This window comes from Convolutriloba macropyga, chromosome 14, assembly GCF_964194025.1.
Source record: "Convolutriloba macropyga chromosome 14, txConMacr16.3, whole genome shotgun sequence".
NCBI classification, from domain to species: domain Eukaryota; kingdom Metazoa; phylum Xenacoelomorpha; order Acoela; family Convolutidae; genus Convolutriloba; species Convolutriloba macropyga.
The window spans coordinates 23200997-23221452 of NC_134481.1; the positions used below are offsets into that span (position 1 = coordinate 23200997).

Below are 20456 nucleotides of genomic sequence, written 5' to 3' on the forward strand. Positions count from 1 at the left end.
AAAAGCGCAAAATGAGAAGATTCTTTAGGTCAAAGGTTGATTTGGCTCAATTATTCATTTTTAAGATGCATAATCAAAAATACTCTTTGTTTACAGTCAGTTAGAATGATTTATGTTTTTAGCAAAGACAGGGTGAAAACAATCGATAAACAATTACAATTGCGCATTAGATGTCTATGATCATCTATATGGACGGATTCTAAGAAACCATACAAAAGAAGTATTTTTAATGAAGCCAAATGAAATCATGGAACTTAAGTCACAAGTTGGTATCCAAATGACGTTATTTCTGATTTCATTAAGTTTTGTATCTTCTTATGCATGGTACATTACAAGCTGGAACAGATTGCATACATTTGTCCGGTTAGAGGAACTGTTTGCTCGAATTTCAATTGAAATCCATTTTGCATATTAACACATAGATTCGCAATTAATCTCTTCAACTTCAAACAGGTACCCGATGCAAAATTTATGCTACCCATTCCAGCCGGTAATGCATAGACACGTTTTCCAGCCCCTGTAATTTGGGTGCCCGGACCTAAGTGACAGAGTAAATCAGTACTGAATCATTATAAACTAATAGTAGATGCAAGATTGAGTACTGATTAATGGTGACGGCTTCATATGATGTTCAGAATTCTACGCTGAATTTTACCATGAAATGTTTATAAAGTGTCATGAGCAGAACTCTGCTCATAGAAAAATCAGCACACAATTTTCATGATTCAGTACTGAATGATTGTGACACTCAGGTCCGGGTGGTGCTATAAACCTTCGTATGCCCCCAAATGAGCTGATCAGAGCTGGCGTGGCTCTGCGACATTAATCAGGATATCTAAGAACTAAACACGCCATACATATCTTACGTATGTTTCAACCGTATGGTTCAATCCAGGTAATGTTTTTTTACTGACAGTTCTGGGACACTTGTGACTTGTGAGATATTGCGGCCAAGCTATGATTTGGGCTTCGACCCAGAAGAGGAAACAAAAAGGAATGTGCTACAAAAGTACTCATACTTTGCAACTGCGGTAATATTTTTGAATTTCTTTTTACAAATTTAGTGTTGACAGATTGATGATGGATGAAAATCGAAATTTCACATGCAAGTAATTGTTTTATTTACAGAAGAGAGTACTCTTTGATTTGTGGTAATTTTTTGCCAAATTAGGCTGCTGTAGCTGGTCGAAATGTGGATGTATCTCAAAACCAGCATCAGGGCAATGGAACAAGGTACCTGATTTACCCATTGCCATGATAGCCAATCCAAAAACACTCAGTGTGGCAAAATACCAAAAGCCAAGATATTCAACTACAGAGTACCAAAATTCAATGCCATTTGACGTAAACCTAATTGTTCCGACCCCCACTTTAGTGGGGAGGAGGAACTATATACTCAACTGGGTTTTTTTGTTCAGTCAATTTTTGCCGACCGATATATTCATCGTAGAGAATTGTGAGTGGTATCATTAAAAAGGCCGACCAGCGTAGAATACGGAGTTCAAAAGATTTTTCGATTTTCGTTTTCTACTGGGAGTTATCGAGGTTTAAAGTTTTGTGAACATTCGACTGTTTTTGTTCACATTTTCAGTAATTTTTGCTACAATTTGGCACAATTTCGCTAATATAGTTCAAAATAAGTTAAAATTTTTAACGGCATAGTGTTGCGGTTACTGTTAGAGATAAAAGAGCGTTGCTGAGTTTTTTTAGTGAAAGTTTTTTTGGCTAAAATTTTTGATAAAATTTTCAAAATTCAAACTTTTTCATCAAAAATGGCACAAAATATGCTTTTTTGGTCCACTTCGTTAAAGTTTGCCAGACTTAGTGACCTAGAAACCTTAAAACAGACTCCCTAATCTCAAAAAGAGCGCTAGTTGCAATTAGGCGCTGTATGAAAGTCTTCCAGAATTAAAACTTTGCCGTTTCTTGCAGACTTGTCTCGATAATTATACAAAATGCATCGTTCTTTTTATTAATATTTGAAGAATTCCACGCAACAATTGGTCTAATTCGCAAACACTTGGAACACTTGAACGGTTTGCTGGGCAGGCGACAAAATCAGAGAGAGGTTCGACAATATCATGGATTCTTAGAATCAGAGCCTTTTTGGTTTTTATTTTGATGCTGCCTTTTTTCAAATTATTTAGCTTTTGTTTTTTTTTTCAGTGTTAATTACTGACAAAATTTTTTATTCACGGCTCCGTTAATGGTCGCTCTTATTTACATAAACTTGAGGCCAAATGTAGATGTAGATATAGTTTGTTTTCAGAGAACCAAAGGGTTTTTATGGGTTTGAGGAAGAGTTTTAGTAAAATATAACTGAATTCTTGTCTTTTGCCTTCAATTGTTATTCTTTTGGCAGGCTGAATTTTAAGTTTAACCAATCAAAGATCTAAATTTCTTCCTCAAAAGGTGCAAGTGTACCTTTTCTATCCATTCGGTTGTTACCTAATGTCTCTTATTATATTGAATGTATTTGTTTTAGGGAAATTTCTGTGATATCTTGAACTTGTCAATTTTTTATAATATATTAGTCAACATTTTGTTTATTCTCAGTAAGTACAGGTTGATCTCTTCTCCGCAAAGAAGACAAACTAATTTTGTGGCCGACTGTTTTAACAGAAGGTTTTCTTGCTTTTTGTACTACAATTTTTCATTCTGGGCTTTACTCAGCTTTTTTGAAAAAGAAATTAGCTGGACCCAAAATTTTACAAAGACTTCAGATCTACCCAACATTAGGACTAGACTTAAGCTCGACACAATGTATGCAAACAAAGTCGAGTTAAAGTCTTTTCATGGGTCCATCATTGGTCTTTTCATAAGTCTGCTTTTTTGCCATTAAAATTGTCCGTGCAATATTGCATATAACGTAGTCAACTTTTATGCTCCTTTATTTTTTGCGATTCAGAAGAACCACTAATCCCTCAAAAACCTGCAATTTTTTTGAAAAGATAGTTCATAATTTTAGAGGGGAAAACAAACTGAATAACGCCGAAATTTTGTCATGGCTAATGGGACTAGGACCAATACACTTAAGCTAGCAGGTTTCATTAAATCAAGTAATGTGGTAATATAGTTAAGCTTCCATAACTTAAGATCATCTTAAGATTGGAAGGTCTCAAGGCCTTTGGAGGATTTCCAACTGTTTCCTAAGTTGGACTGCTGTGGTGCAAAGTTATTTAGTTTTGCTCCGGCTCTGCTTCTGTATGTACAGAAATAGAAAAAAAAATGAAAAACTTTAGATTTTGAGAAAAAACAGACTTATGAAAAGACTAATGATGGACCCATGAAAAGACCTTTCCTGGAATTTCTTCGTTATGGAAAGACTTAAGCTCGACCCATGAAAATATATTAGCTCGACTTTAACTAGGAAGCTCGACCGTGTAATTATAGTCAATATTGGCCCCCCTACGAGACTTTTAAAATCTTTTCTTAAGTCGAGGCCTAGGCGTGGGATGGAATAGTTGGGTATTTACTATTGAGTTATTGAACTCTTAAGAGTTATTGAGAGTACTAATTAGTTATTAACTATTTAGTTCTTGAAAACTTAAAAGGGGCGATTTCGCAATTTACCTTTAAATTATCACTTTCACCTATAAGTTTTAATAGATACCTCCGGCCGGTACTCGTACCACTAACAACTTTGGTATGTATTTGGCTTTGTGGCCCCCTTGTGTGAATTCAACTTCCTTTTGGGTTCAACAATTTGACTTCAATAATTCCGTGGGGAGTGGGAGTGCGAGTTGTACATATTTACGGTCACAACTTGTAATAAATTGGTTCGGATCGACCAAGACCTCAGGTTAAATCGAAAACTTTTTTTCAGTGATTATGGAGGCTACCAAGTATTAACAAATTTCGATCCATCAAATTGTTTATGAGTGTTGTTCTTACTAACCCACATGGAACTTTTATTTTTAAAGGACGGCAAAAATAAGAGCTTTTGATAACCAAATTTAAAATCATCAAAGTCGATTTTACAAAATCCCAGCTTTTTAACCGAGTAGTCCCTAATACAGGAGGTTTTTTCAAAGCAAACACATGACCATCTTTGTACCACTACTGGTGATCAAATATGAAACATAAATAGTGAATCGAAAACAAACAACGGAATTGACTCGGCTCATAAGTTGCTCAAATAAGAAACAATACTTTTGCGGTTGCATTAACACAACCTACTCTAGGCTCTCAAAATAGCATACGATTCCATTCTTTTTGAAGTCATTGTTATGTCTATAGATTACTCATTTGGCTCATATGCATAGTTTTACTTGCTTAGAACTATGAGTCATTAAGTGTTCCATAAAGTTGAAGCGAATGACTGGTCAAATTCATATAAATAGACCCTCTAGAATACTAGAAAATTGGATCCACTTAGTTTCTTACATCATCTTTGTTTCTGACAACAGTTCTAGGACCAAGATTGCGATGATTACATTCAGAGTGATAAAACTGGAAATCGTAACAGTTTTCACCGAAGGATAGTCAAAGAGTACCAAAATCCAATTTTACGTTACTGCCCTCCAGTTTTGTTATCATCCAGGATGAGTCCAAGTTCCAAGTGCCAGCAAATTCCAAGTTCCAAGTTCCAAGCCTTCTACATTTCTTTTTCTGAGCCTTGTATGAAGTTCCGAAGGCTTTCGCACTCAGATTTGTTCAACCCCGTAGTTGACTGCATTTGAATTTCTCAATCCTCTCAAAGCACGAAACTTAGCGTCTGTTTCGAGACACCCCAAAATGTGTCAGTAATTATTAGTTGCCCCTCTAGTGCGGAAGACTTAAAATTTTACATTGAACCGCGAAAACTGGGTCTGAAAAAGTTGTGTTCATAAAAATCAATTCCTGGTACGCCGAGAAACCCTAGCCGGCAATGAAAATTGTTTCTAATCACTGTACGTTCTGATCTTCTAACACAGGTTTGCTGTAGAGCTCTCTGACTGTTTCACCTCCTCTAGTCTTAAACCGATTTGCATCTTCAATGTCTTTTTTTAAAAAAAAATAGTCTGACCTCATCAAGCGCTTGATCTTTCCCCTTGAGGTTGATCTTTCCCCTTTTATTTTTTTATTGATCAATTAAGTTCAAATTTTGCACTTTGCCAAATGACGGTTGCAAGCTAACTCTATACAAATTTCTCTGTTATGTTTCACCATGCTAAAACTTTACAATTACCTAACTATTATCTGGGGATATATGATTTATTGGCGTTATTGAGCCATTTTTCAGTGCTTTTGTTTTAAGTTTTAATTGATAACAAGCTGGAATTCCATTGTGGCCGACTTGCAGCGAGTTACCTAAAAGTTGATGTATCTTAACGAAAGAGAAATGAGAGTGACATTTGATTAATAATCGGACTTCGCTTTGAGGGACCTAAACCAAAGGGGAGTTCACAAAGGACAGCAATGATCTGAGTTTCAATTGACTGACATGAGCTGGACCTTTTGAGCTCATCAAGTTCTTCATCCTGTATTGTCTCTGCCTTCCTCCACTGTTTTTCTATTTCTAACGTTTTTCTGCTAAGGCACTCGACTCTCGTATTAAGACCATTGTCGTCAGTTGTTGGAGCTTCTGATTGGACATGATTAGACATCAAAATTTGTTGTCAATTATTCTTCTGCAGAGTCTCGTGGTCATCTGCATCTGCTGCATCGCGCTTTTAAAATTTCACTTTCTTGCATAGCTAACTTTCTGCTAGTTGAGATTTTTCAAAGCAGCTTCAAATGCATTGCAATTGTCACTACAAGTGTTTGAAGTTCATAGATCTCTTAATTCGCTATCTTCCCTGATAAAGATCGGCACGTCTTCAAAGTTTTCAGTTTAAAAGTTACCCCCTTGCGATTGTTCGGTCTCAATTTTTGGAGTCGCCGATGCCGATTGCCCAGTCGCTTGTTCGATGCACAATCACGAGGATTCTATCTCTGATCGCTCGAACTCAGAGGAACCATTTTGAAGCAACTACAGTAGATGCTTGCTTCGATTCTTTCCTGCAGTTTTCCAGGAGTTTTTGTCCCCAATACACCAAAGCTTTTTCCTTCCATTCTTCGCAGTTGGATTCTAATCTCCACACATAAACTCGTTGTTGGAAGTCTGCTACCATTTCGTTGAATCTCAAAGTTTTTCAAAGTCGTTCAAGGCCTGGTGAACGATTTTCAGTCTAGGACTTATCTCGTCCTCGTTTTTTCATCTCATCATCTCAACCCACTCTCATCTTCCCGTCGCAAGGACTCGTGGCCTATTTGCACGCTACCATTAGAAGAGGGCGTGAAACCTTAAAATGAGTGAATTTGGAATTTAACCGAAAATTCTCAGCTCATAATTGTTAGTAGCAAGGCTTTGTGGTCCTCTTGTATCCAGCTTTTTTCTTGCTCTGGTTCAAATTCATAACAAAATTCAAAAACAATTAAGGTCTGAAGTAAACCTAAATACTAATTTTTCATTGCGAAAAGTCACCTGCCAGCTGTTCTAAACAGCTACATTGCATTGAATGTTGATCTGTTAAATGAGCAGCAAGGTTGAATGTCATTGATAACAACTTCCATTACGTCAAAATGATTTTAAAGAATCTTAGTTTTTTGTCCAATCTTAGTTTTTTGTCCTACTAATTGATATCAATGGGTTATTTCTCTTACTTCTAAATAATTCAGCATATACATGAATATCTTTCTGTAACTACTGATGACCAATATTGAACCATTATGGAATATGATTGTCAAGCAAATCTGCCAGAACGCGTTGAATCAGTGGTGAGTCTAACAATTAACAATGGAGTGAACACGGCTCCTAATTTGTAGCTGTGAATAATAAGTTCCCTGTTTTTACGGTTTCATTAGCAAAAAATACTCAAGTTTCCCAAAAGAACATATATCATTTCTTCTCGGAGTCCATCTTTTGGCCCGTACCCCAATGCCTTACGTGTCTAGCGCTCAGAGCTATCAAGTGTTGGATAAGGTGAAAGCATTTGAGAGCTAATTATGGCGTCTTTTATTGACATCTTTTTATTTTTCTTGAAATTTTCTTTTACTATTTCTAGATGACAATACATGAGGACACCCTTTGTGATAGAAATTTGCTCCGAAGGAGTGCCAAATGTTTTACAAAATTGCTACTTTTTATTCATTTAAAGGCAAATAGCGATCAAAATTCATGACAAAAAGAATTGTTTTCATATCTTTTTTCCGTTCAGAGATAACTAAATGATTAAACATTTTTTTCTAATTTGAACAATTGATCATTTGCGCATTTTACGTTAGTTTCTCATTTTTTGGATTGTCGGCTAAACGCCCTGTGAGGGCCAACCAAAGAATGGCGACCGAACATATTATGCGCTTTTTTATTTAATTTGTCAATTGAAGTGAGCGCTTAAATGTGAGTGTGGCCGATACACAATTTGAATTATTTCATTTTGATCTGTTGTCCCTATAACTTTCGCTCTCGATCTGTTGTCTTTTCGATCTATTGTCCCAGCACCATTGCTGGTTGCAGTTTATGACAGGGTTGGCACACCACTTTTGATAGGGATAGAGATTTTATTGAAGTTGTATTAGATTTTGACTATATAAAATTATCAGGGTCTATTAGGAGGTTGTATCATATAGTTATGCATAGGGCGTGCCCCTCACTCTAAAGCATAATTGCGTACAAATTTATAAAATTATATTTTTATAATTCTTTTAAATTTCAACAGTAAAAATATTTTTGTATTTCTTATTGATTTTAACGATTTTTTATGATTTTATTTCTCATGTAATTTTTATGTATTTTTAGTGGTTTTTGACATTTATTTACAATATTGACTTTATTGATTATATAAAAATACAATTTTGATCCGATGGGCTCCAATATGCTATTCTTACGTATAATTGTTTGATAATAAGGGAACTGGAAACATTTACATCAACAGGTGTCAGGACAATTTACCCAATTCCATTTTACTCAATGCCATTATACCCAATGCCATTTTACCGAACTTGCCATTTTACCCAATGCCATTTTACCCAATGCCAACTTACCCAATTTACCCCATTGCTAATTTAACCAGAACGACTATTTAGCCGACTATAAAATAAATGGCCCGTGGGACTTGATATGAAAATATCACAACCGAACATGGGATTAGCCGATTATATAATTAAATGGCCCGTGGGACTTGATATGAAATTCATGACTTGATATAGGGTAATTTGGTATTGGGTAAAATGGCATTGGGTAAAATGGCATTGGGTAAAATGACAGGTTGGGTAAATTGGCGTAGGGTAAAATGGCATTGGGTAAAATGGAATTGGGTAAATTGTCATGTAACCACATCAACAAGTCGATTCCTTTCTTCTATCACGCGAGTTTAATTCTACTCGCGTGATTTTCCAAAATGTCGATATTTCAAAAGACTTTTGAAGCCAAAGAAGATGATTTCAATGAAAAGGCAGAGAATGAAGAAGAATCTGATAGAAATACTTTTCCTTCATAAATGGCAACGAAGTTTTATTTGACACCTAATAAACAACCAATGTTTATAAAGGAAGATTTAGCGTTCACCCACCTAATCTAAAGGCGACGTCATTAACGGATTATTGTGTAATAATAGAAAAATAGTACTCCAACTTCTAAAGCTGCTGTTGCTCCAATTGGTGTTCCGGTGGTGCATAAACGACCCGTGGCGAAATTACCCCCCCCCCCTGATTACCCCCCAAACTCATGTAAGTGTAGGGGGTAATTGTCTATGGGGGGACGATGTAGGATTGGGGGGGGGGGGGTAATGGGTGGGTAAAAGGGGGGTAATGAGGGGTATTTTCAGATGAAATCAGAAAAAAATAATTACTTCCAAAAAGATGAAAGATTTGGTAATTTTAGTGGGGTAAAATCTAAAAATTCCCCACTCTTGAATCGAGTTACACCCATCACCCCCAAAATAGTTTAAGAGTTTTGAGGGGAATCGGCTAATAACTTCTCCAATTGCCCACCTGATCTTACATTTTTTGGGGTAAAAATTCGACACGGGGATTGTCAATTTAACTGTGATTAACAAACTCAGATCGCAATTCAAAATCCGGTATTTGAGATTCAGGAAATTTGTGAAATGTCACTAATAATTTACTATGATATACTATTTATTATGATCACTGTGGATAAGATTCACTAAGAGGAGGTCAGAGCAGACTATGAATCACATCTTAATTTCTGCTCAATACATTTCTGGTACCCAGGATGAAGTCCGCGACCCAAGACAGGTATTGGCCAGACCGACTTGGGCCCGGTGCGACCCAACCCAATGGTCTGGAAAAAAATGGGTTGCGCCTTCCGTCTGGCAAATGGTAATTTGGTTTGTTCGGTCTGGTCGGTCCAATAAATTCACAATAATGCTATAGCATTATTGTAATTTTTTTGATGCAAAGTGAAGTTAAGACATTGAAAAATTTTTCAGCGAATGCGATAAACTCTTTTCATATAAACCAGATGCTGATATATAAACCAGATGCCTTCATGCTCATATTCAATTTTCAGTTCTTATATTTTCAGCTAACAAAGTTTTGGTTGATCTGAAGTTTTGGTTGATCTGATTTGGTTGATCTGACCAAAGTTTTGGTTGATCTGATGTCAAACTGATAAGCTGACATCTCAATTTATTAAATAAAAGAATCTAAAGATTGATTGCATCATCAATGGTAACTGAGCTTGAAGATAGTAATTAGTTTGTATGTCTCCCACGATATCATTAAAGGAAATTCAACCAATATCAATCTTGATTTTCACCAATACTGAGTAATTAACCAGTGGAGTATAAAAAGTAATAATTAAAACCAACGGAGATTGTGCAAATTGTGGAACAAATAATTCAGATTTTTACAGTGTGGGTTAGTAACTTAAGACGAACACTTTCTAAGTAAGCATAAATGAAATCTTTTGCATTGTAGTTAAAAATCAACAAGGAGCTTTGAATAATTTGAAAAAGAGAACAGTTCTAGAAGTACGTGATATACCTCAATTCTCAAATTAAAATGTCAGAAGCAAATAAAATTTACTGCCAAATATAAATTGGAAGGTTCATTGGGTTCTAATTTTAAATGGAAAAGCGAGGTGATAAGAAAGCATGGGACGGTTTTTTGAAATCATGAAAAAATGCGGTATTGTTTGTTATAAGTATGCTTGAGGCAGCCTAGAAAAAACTGAGAGCTGGGCGAGCATTAGCCTGATACCAAATTAATTTTGGATTTCAATTTGTTAACTCTGACAGATGACTTCATAGTTGATGGTTCACACTTCGAAGTTTGTTGCATTTTGACTTAAGAAAATGCAGCTCAGAACTCTTACATCTTTTTGGGCTTCAATGGCTGCCAGGTAGGGGGGGGGGGGTAAAACGGAATGGAGTAAGACTGAGGGGGTAAAAAAATCATCAACCCCCACTCTTATATCTTTTTGGTCTGTCATTGGGTTTGTAAAATGATGTAAGAGTTAGGCGTGTAATGGACAAAATATTCTCAAACACTCACATCATTTTAACCCCCTTGACAGACCAAAAAAATAATAGCAGGCGTTAATTGATCTTTTACCCCCTCACTCTTACATCATCCCCCCGACAGCCCATTGCAGCCCTCTCTTACATAGCAATTTTGGCCAGGGGTAATTTCTCAAAAGCCCACCCATTGCAGCCCCACTCTTACATCATTTTACCCCCTCCCCCGCAGACCAAATTACTCCCTCACTCATACATCTATTAACATCCAATGGACAAATTACCTCCCCCCCCACTCTCACAATAAAATGAGAGGACTATAGGGAGGAAATTCGACCCTGGTCCTGAAATATATATCAAAATTCAAAAAACCCGGTTTGGTAAAAAACGGAGAAACAGTAAGACCTGTTAGAAAATCTGTAAAAATCAAGTTTTACAAATAACAGATTTTAATTGAGTGGATGTCTTACCTGTAGAAACAAATGAGCATAAAAACACTGTACGCAGATTAACTGAAATTTTTCCGATTAAAAGTCTGGGAAAGCTGACGAAAAACAGTTATTTAATAGTTTAGAAGAGAGAAGGCAAAAAGTGAACTCAAAGTATAAATAAGAATATTGAGTCAGTCAGAGCTGCTCACACAGAGCATTTATTCTCCAATATTTAAACAGCAACTTGGAGTAAAAAAATGGACTATGCATAATTGCAGAAAGTAATGACGATGTTAACGATGCAGTCTTTCTCATCCATCAAATTACTATGCTACTGTCATCAACCAAAACATCTTTAAAGACACCCCAGTTTTAAAATTTTAATAATAACTATAAAATAATTTCTTAAATCATACTTTTAGAATCCTAATTTTTTATTTGGATTATATTTTTATTGGTTGACATTAAGTTTCGAAAGGGTTATGGTTTATTAAATGGTCATTTTGCGAATAGTCTAGTATGTAAACTAATTATCCCAAGTTTCAAGACTAGAGCTGTTGGAGTGCATGGAAAGTAGCAACACTTGTAAACTCAGTTCAAATTTGCTTCAAAAATGAATATATGTGTGCGCACATTTCAAAGAGTGTTTTTGGATTAGAGTGAAAATTTTGGACGAAGTGCCATCACTAAATTCGACGCCACAAGCCACTAGTTTCCACCCATTAAATTAACTCATTTCTACGTCATCCTTTCACAAGGTTACAGTGTCTAATTACCGAAATGAAGGAAAGCATAATTGGTGATTAATTTCAGACTTTGGCCAGTTGATACTATTAGTGGATAAAAAAAGTAATGAGCTGTTTTGAAATTACCTATGACTATGACCACAAGAGCAATTAAATCTTCAAAATTAATCTCAATTAAATACTAATACAGCTCGGACAATAAAGTTTTAGGCTAATTTCATACTCAAACTGAGGGATTTGGTCTAAGTTCATCCGTGAATACTCGTGACAAAATGTAAGCCATTTCCACAATATAGGTATCCTATATCCACGTTTTGCGTAACTATATTCCGTTTTGGAACATGGTATATGAATCATGAAAGTTGAGGACAAATTTTGTAACTCGATTACACAAAACGCAGAAAATATTAAAATTTGCCTTTTCGCGCATTGGCTCCCTATATGCAAAGATCTTACAATTTTGTACATATATTGATATTATCTTGCCATGTAACATAGCAAAATCTGGGCAACATTTACCATGTTTTAGTATATTTCTTAAGAAGGCTATTAAGTCCATTTCACAGGGTAACTTTAATGATTTTTCTACCGTGATCTTTCATGTTAACCATTTGTAATAAAAGAAATACAACAGTTAAAATTTGGATAAAATTGATGTTAAATATGGTACAATTATAGTCCCACAGTTGTGCCTTTTCTTCTTCAAGTGCGGTTATGGTCGCAACACTTTCAAATCACAAATAAATTGACTGAAGCGTTCAGGTATTCATTGTACTTTAATCGAACACGATTACAAACGTTGGCTGAAAAAATTGATTTTACTATGCAGCGGCAATACATTATGTTTCTTTGACTGAAGTTTCAGCTCAGATATAGAAATCTTTTACGATTTTTCAATGAATAAGAATTATACTAACGTGCGTTTTTTGGTTTTATAAGTAATTTTTTGTTTTTATACATGACAGTTTTTACCGCACCATCAGCATTTATATTATATTCGTCGATATCAACCAGAAGAGAAACTTTGCCATTGAAGCGAGCGAGCTAGTAGTATGTATATTGAGAGTTACAAGCAAAGCAAGAAGTGCTGCGAAGCGTGAAGACAGTGAGTGGTTTGCTGACGATATGAGACCACAGTCCCCCCCCCCGAGTTTTTTTTTTCGTTTTCACAAAGTGGTCTCATATCTTCAGTATACTACCCATAGTGGTAGATAGTATTGAGAAGCAGATTTGTACGGTGTTTACAGAAACTATGCATGTGAACACAATACGAGGAGTCACTTTGCTATCATTGGGTGCTTTCGTCTACTCTTTTGGGGCGCTTTCTTTTGCAAAACTGGGCACCAAATCGTCTGTGGTTAACACATGGGTGGGTATTTTGGGTACCCCAACTTGCATTATTCTGTTATCAATCGATAAAAGTTTCTCTGTATCGCAGCATGTCCGCGATATTCAATTGTATTTTTGTTTTATGAGTGGATTTATTTTTGGAGGAACTGCAATTTTCTGCAGTTTTTGGTCATTAGAGTTCATTTTACCGTCTGATAACAATATGATAGTTGTATTTTTTCACATCGTCGGATCTCTGTTTATGCAGTTCCGCGAAGATGGAAAATTTCCAAAAGATGGGTTGACATTTTTATCTATTTTATTGGGATTTGTTGGAACATTCTTTATATGCAATCCAAAGGACATATTTACAAAAAACATCATGGAATTGCACAGTATCAAAGGTGGCAAACTGAATGCTTCTTCATAAATCTCATGTTTTATAACTGCTTCTTACTTTAGCACTTAGACTTTTTAGCAGCTTCAGTTTTTAGCTCAACAGTTTAATTATTAACTTTAACGTCAAACAAAGTTCACTAACAAATGAAAAGTATTGAAAAAAGCATTACCGCTTTCAAATTGTGATATATTTTGATTATTTTTCAACAAAATACAATTTTTTGTTTTTATTGAGTCCCCACATACAACATCCTGATTTTAGAGCCATATGATTGATTGATTCAATTCTACAGATGTTTTAAAGTCTTCCTATACTTTATTTTAGAACTCAAATATGGCTTTTAGGACAAGTAATTCCTACCTTTCTTCCAACAAAATCATTCAAATCGTGATTCGACTACAGAAATTACTTAAATTTGGCAAATTTTGGCCACCTTAAGATCGGACTTTCTTCACAGAATATATGTTAACATTGTAATTAAAAATTTTACAGATATTATCTTCATCTCAATAATAAATCAAACTTTCTCAGGAAATTTCACTGATTGATAGACACATATCAAGCGTTTTTTAAACGTTTTGTACTTTTTTCTTCATTATAAATGTACCCAAAATCCGTTTTAGCGATTATATATATTCGAAAAACAAATAGTAGAAATAGAAATATTTCGTAATATTTGGAAATTACTACCTAATTAGGACACAAAATGAGCATAATTGCTCTTCAAGTCTCTGCTCATATACGCGAAAAAGTAACAAGTCCAAAACAACTTGACGTCATCTTGCTGAAGTGTATTAAAAGTTAGTAATACAGGATAAAAACTTCACTATTATCTTTAATGTAAAGCTCACGGATTTTTGATATATTTGCTTTCACCGCTAAAAACTAAAGTTTTGAATATTTTCAGTTAAATTTTCATAAAAATTCAGTTTTTTTTAGCCAATTATATGTTTTTTTTCAATATGTTAGCTTATGACTTTGTTTTTGTAGTTTTGGAAATTGGTGGGGGAAATAAGCCTGTTAAACTCCATCTCGTTTGTTTTTAAAAGCTTTGCAGAATTATGTATTTTAGCAAAGATTCGGACCTTATTTGTTTGAAAAGTTCTTTAACAAGTTCAATCACGTAAAGTTCGTATACAGTATGTATCTTGTTATCAATTAGTGTAAAATCTAAAGACTCAAATTTCTTCCTGATAAAAATTGTGCGAATGATGTTTCTTAGGACCCTATCAACTTTTTTGATATTCTTTTCGCTTCTGTTTCCATAGACTAATGGACCATAAGTTATGCTCGATTTGGCAAAAGTGTTATAAAACATTAGACATTTTATTTGATAAAAATGTCGTACCCGATACATTAGTCCGCAAAATTTGTTACGTTTTTTAACAACAAAATCAACGTGATCACGGAATGTTAATTTCTCATCAATGTAGATACCTAAATAATTACAAGATGTTTTGTAATCTAGAGCACTATCCTTGAGTTTTATTTTTCGTTGGTGGGTTTCCCGAAATTTTTAGCTTCACATATGTCCTAATTAATTGTTATTTTGTTAGACATAAACCAGTTAAAAAGTTTTTCAACATCCTTTTGTAGAGGAGAATTATTGTCATTACTGGCATTATCAACAGTAGTATCATCTGCTAACATTACTAAAGTGCTTTCATTGCAAACTGCGGGAGATCATTGGTATAAAAAATGAAAAAAATGGCCCAGGACAGAGCCCTGAGGTACGCCACAAACTATTTGCTTTTCTGTTGTTTTTTGCAGCTTGTACTTACAAACTGGGTAAGCCCCGTTAAAAAAATCTTAAACAGCTCTAAAATTGGATATCTTAATCCATATATTTCTAGTTTTAGTAACAGCTTTTCATGATCTATTGTATCGAAAGCTTTGTTTAAGTCAATAAAACTAGCTTGCCCTGTTGATTTCTTAGCAGTTACGGTTCGAATATAGTCCATTTTGATGGCAACTGCATGCACACATGACTATTAAGATCTAAAGCCAAACTGATTGTTCGCTAGCATTTTAGTTTTAACACAAAATTTCATCACCCACTTCAGTAAGATCTTCTTCAGAGTTTTACTTATTAAACTCTGTAACCTGATAGGTCTGTAATTACCAGGGTCGGTCTTATCTCCTTTTTAACATAAGAGTATTATTTTGGCTTTTTTAAATGAATCTGGGAAAACACGCTCCAGCAAACAATGATTGATAGCCCTTGCAAGATGACATTCAAAAATGGGAGAACAATGATTCAAACTGCAAAATTTCGTGTGAGATTCCATCATGACCAGCACCTTTCTTGTTTCTCAGTTTCTCAAGATTTTTGTAACTTCTGATTCATTTGCTTGATGAATTGCCATCGTTTTTGCATTATTGCGGATATTAAAACTGCTTTTCTTGCTACTAAATTTTGCAAGTAATTTTGGACCAATTCAAACAAAATAATCGTTCAAGTCATGGCAATGTTTTTTTGCGAGTTTTTAGTGTCATATCAATCATTCTTGGGTGCGAATTTTTGCCTAGTTTTGTTGAAATATTCATCTCTTTTCACACTTTTTACCATGTTATTTACCTTGTTCCGTATTTGTTTATATCTAGTTTGGTTTTCAATAGTAGAATCTGCTATCCATTTTTGAAAAAAAATTGTCTCCCTTTACAATGACGTTTTTGATTTCATTTAAAATCCAGCTTGCAGATTTAAAAGACTCAGTTGTTTGAGAACAATTTTCAGGCGCAAATTTGTTTTTTCAAAGTTTCAAAAATTGTCTTGATCATTGTACTTATATAATCATTACCAATAAACTTCTCAGGAATTTTGTTTGATATTCTGGTCTAACTCAAAAATAAAAATCAGCGCTTTGTCAGTTTTGGTTGTTTTCAAATTTGGCAAGAGTACCGGTGACTGAATGCTTTTGATGTTTACGCTTGATACAAGAAAGTCAGCAGTTAGTATGAAATGATCGCTTATGGTCGTCGATAGCAATTTACTTTTCATGTTTGTTTCTGTGATAATGTTATCAAAACTTCTCTTTGAGTTTTTGGTAACCCTTGTAGGCATTGAGTTTTGTACTAGGAAATCAAATGATCTTAAATGATTCTCTTACTATTATCTTTTCTCTCTTAAAAACATCTATGTTGAAATCAGCTAAGTTTAAAATTTCCTTGTTTGAAAATTTCTAAAAGTTTGAAATGCTTTCCAGCTTTGGTTCAAAATCAGTTAACTGCAAAGAAAGAGGTCTATAGATAACACAAAAATTATGAAAACATCATTTTTCATCTTATTTCACTTGTAACATTAAGCATTCAATTTCTGTGTCAGTGTCCTGTATTGTTTACTGAAGACTATCTTTAATGGAAAAAGCTACTGCACCAGACCGTCAATTTGCTTTTTCTTCTCGGTTTGGACAGTAATGACTGATAACTTGGTAGATCATAATCGTCAGGTTTGTCACTATCGTTTAACCATATCTCAATTAAAGCAATAGCATCAGGTTTTTTTTTTAATGTATCAAGGAAAACTACTAGGTCAGCATGATGGAATCTCAAAGACTGAATGCTTAAACCCAAAAAAAGGTTTTTGTTTTTATTATGACAATCATTGATGAATGCAGACTATAAAAGATTCTCTTCACTGCTCAGATTACTCGTGAAGTTAGTGCAATCGTCGCTCAATATTGTACTTCTTTCTGACGGTGGAGACTCTTTTTCAACCAATACTTTGATTACTTTTCAGTCAAGTAGCATAACTTGTTCAGCTTGTCATTTTGTTTTGTACCACAATGGTTTTGGAAACTTCCTTGAGGTGATTGAAAAGCCACCTGATGACATCTTTTCGATGGTGCTTTCTTTTTTTATATAAGGTTCTATTGCCAATGTCTCTACTGTTCGCATGCCCCATTCTGTTTCAGTATTACCATTAGTTTCCACGAGCAAATCAACTGGATGTCAACTGTCAACTGGACATCCTGTTGTATCACTTTCTGTGAACCTAAGTCGTACTTGGTTTTTTTTGCGGTTGTGAGAAGTTTTTTTTTCTTTTCTGCAATAGTTGTACAAGTCTCTATCATTTTCCGCTAGACCCTCGTTTATGTGAATTTTTGTCCCAAAAATTGGATCAAAAAACGAATTGCGGTTAAACCATACCGAACCGCGCTGATGATTATAAAGAAATTTTTTAGTCAAATTTTTGTGTAACCAAGACATTTGGTGCAACTTTTTTGCTACCCAACATTAAAATCAAATAAACAGTTTTAAAAGTTACCGATCGTTATCGGTTCGTTCTTAGGCGGACCCATCCAGACAATCAGTGGTTGTTTTTACCTCATTGTTTTAGTTTGCCATATAAATTCCTGGAAATCATGTTGAAATTCCCATTAATACGTGTGAACAAACTGGTTTTTAAGAGCCTAATATGAAGTGAGCCTATCCGTTGAAATTACATTCCGTTATATAGGTGTATGAATTTTACTTTAAGGGGTCATAATCTATCCAGAATAGACTCAAGTTGAGACTTCGGTCTCTCATCAGACGGCAATTTCATACCACCATTGTTCAGATTATACCCAGACTTTTGTTTGTGATCAGACCCTACTGCTACCACTGTCCAGACTATTGTGCGACCGTAACACTTTCCCTGAAATTTGTATCGCACTATGCCCCCCCCCCCCGTGTGCGACCAAAATGGTCTGATCAGATGTGACGTGGGTCTGGGTCCTTAACCTGGGTAGCTGTGGTAAAAACAAAAAGTTACTTAAAAATATAAGCTCGGATATTGAGCTGATTGCTCAATTTCCTGTCTTTTTAATCTTGAATGACATTGATGAAAACACCTTCTAAATTTTCAGAGTTTGCTGACCTGTGGATTTTCCCTCGATTGAAAAGTCGAAGTACATTAAGTTTCAGTGTGGGTTAGAATTACATTTTAAAAGCAAAATCAGCTTTTCTATATCTCCCAAAAGTCCTTTTTCAAATGTCCTCTTTAAAATCAACATCTGATTTCAAATGCTAGAATTTTACACTAAAAATTTTAACATAAACGGAAATAATATGCCAAGCGTAAGCGTAAGCAAAATTTGTGTTTGAAAGACTCTCTCCCAAGTATCCAGTTTTGCAAAAAAAAATGCTTCTTCTGTTTTTTTTTAAATTTATTTCTTGCCGTTTTCTGCGCTGAAATCTCTAAGCTTCTGCTTCTTCTTTTATCATTAACTTACAAGTCAATATAAGGAATCAGTTTGCTAAGGTGTGCTGCTGGGAGCCTTGTCTGGATTATCTTTTGCAGCCATGTACGGAAATATGCGACAATTTCCCAGTTTTCCCCCCGTTTGGAGTGTTCTCGGACTGACGATAGGCAATCTGGCCTGCGGGTTGTCCTCTTACAGACTCTGGGAAGACTCACACATCGGAAATCACGACTGCTCTTTTTCGTACAGAATTTTATCCTTAATAGCTCCTGCTTGTCAAGTTTCAACTTTGGTGTTGAATTTAACGGGTGCAAAAGAGAAAAGTTTGACTGTCATTGCAGCACCAGTTATCCAGTTATTGGGGCCAGTGTTTACCTTTTTTATTCAGTTGTTTTTATTCAGGGGATTTTCTATTTGGAGGTCGGCTGCTGGTATTATTTGTATTATACTTGCAGTTGCAATTCAAGTGATTGTTTTGAAAAGGAGAGAAAAAGAGTTCAATGTCAAAATGGAAAATGGACAGTAACTTTTAACTTGCACGGCAAATTATGAAAACTTGAAAATAATTATGAAAACTTGAAAACTTAAGATGAATTTAAAAATCTTTATTGAATGTAGCTATGATACACGGAAATACTAGAAAGTTTTACAGTTGTTTCTGAAGACCCCTTGGCGAGTTTTATTGCAAATTTTTATTAGTTAATTCTTCGAAATTTTACAAATTTTTGGTAGTTTGAGTTGACGCTACTCAAAACTCCAATTGCCAACCGGATCTTACATTTTTTGTTCCGACCCTCTTGAGGGGGGAGGAACTATATACTCAAATGGTTCTTTTGTACAGACAATTTTGACTGATCGATATATTCATCGTACAGAGTTGGTATCATTAAAAAGCCCGTCCAGCGCAGAATGTGGAATTAAATAGATTTTTTTGAATTTCGTTTTCTAGAGCGAGTTATCGTGGTTTCAATTTTTGTGAATATTAGAACCATTTGCCTTATTTTCATTCACATTCTCCGGAATTTTCGCCTAAAATTTTGTCAATTTTGCCAAATTATGTAGAAATTGTTAACAATAGTACTGCTCATTTTATTTTAAAAGACAAAAAATTATTGTTGACTATTTTGATTTAGTGTTTTCGGCCAAAATTTTGGTTAAAATATTTCAAAAATCAGCCTATTTCATCAAAAATTGACCGAATTACCCTACTTTACTCCACTTTGATGAAATTTACTGGTAGTACGCACCCAAAAACAACTAACGCAATCTTCTTAGACTAAAATGGGAGCAAGGTCTACTTACAAATCCGTTGAGAGTTGTCTGGAAATAACATTTTGCCGTTTTTTTGCTAACTTTACTCTTTGATTATCGAAAACGCAGCATTTATTTTTGATCTTTTAACTAACAAACTATCCAGCTCAATAACAGTCGAAACAATTGAGTGTTCTTAATAGCCGAACAGCAATAGAAAGGCTGTTGTTGGTTTGGTTTGTAGTCTCTTTTTTTCTTTATTTGGTCAACTTGTAGCTTCGTGTCAGCCAAGAAAAAAACTTCTTCTTTTTCTTCCTTCTATTGAATTAAAATTTAACCTTCTTTGCCTTTTTACGCGCTAACTTATGGCTTGCTGTCTTTGATACTACTAGATTTTACATTTTTTTAATATAAGGCGTTGGCCAATTTTTCACGTGTTTTTCTCGTTAGCAACGAATTAATCAGAATTAGATGCAGTAATGAGTATGTGAGTGCCTCCTTTATAAAGGAGCCAACTCAATCCGATCTTACATTTGCAAATTTTTTCATTTATTAAATTAAGCTTACTTTTACTATTATTTTCTTTAACTTAATATTTCTTGTTATTTTACTCCAAAAAACAATAATAATATGTAAAATAATTCCATCCATGCATAAATTTGCCTTTT

At 34.8% G+C, this 20456-nt stretch overlaps 1 protein-coding gene across 1 annotated transcript; it reads left to right on the top strand.

Annotated features, from left to right (window-relative positions):
• Positions 1-12677: 12677 nt before the first annotated feature.
• Positions 12678-19259, top strand: LOC142353025 (uncharacterized). The gene is made up of 3 exons (XM_075405215.1): positions 12678-12727; positions 12870-13355; positions 18597-19259. Exons 2-3 carry the CDS (start codon positions 12875-12877, stop codon positions 19061-19063), a joined length of 948 nt encoding a protein of 315 aa, XP_075261330.1. The 5' UTR covers positions 12678-12727; positions 12870-12874; the 3' UTR covers positions 19064-19259.
• The last annotated feature ends 1197 nt before the right edge of the window (positions 19260-20456 follow it).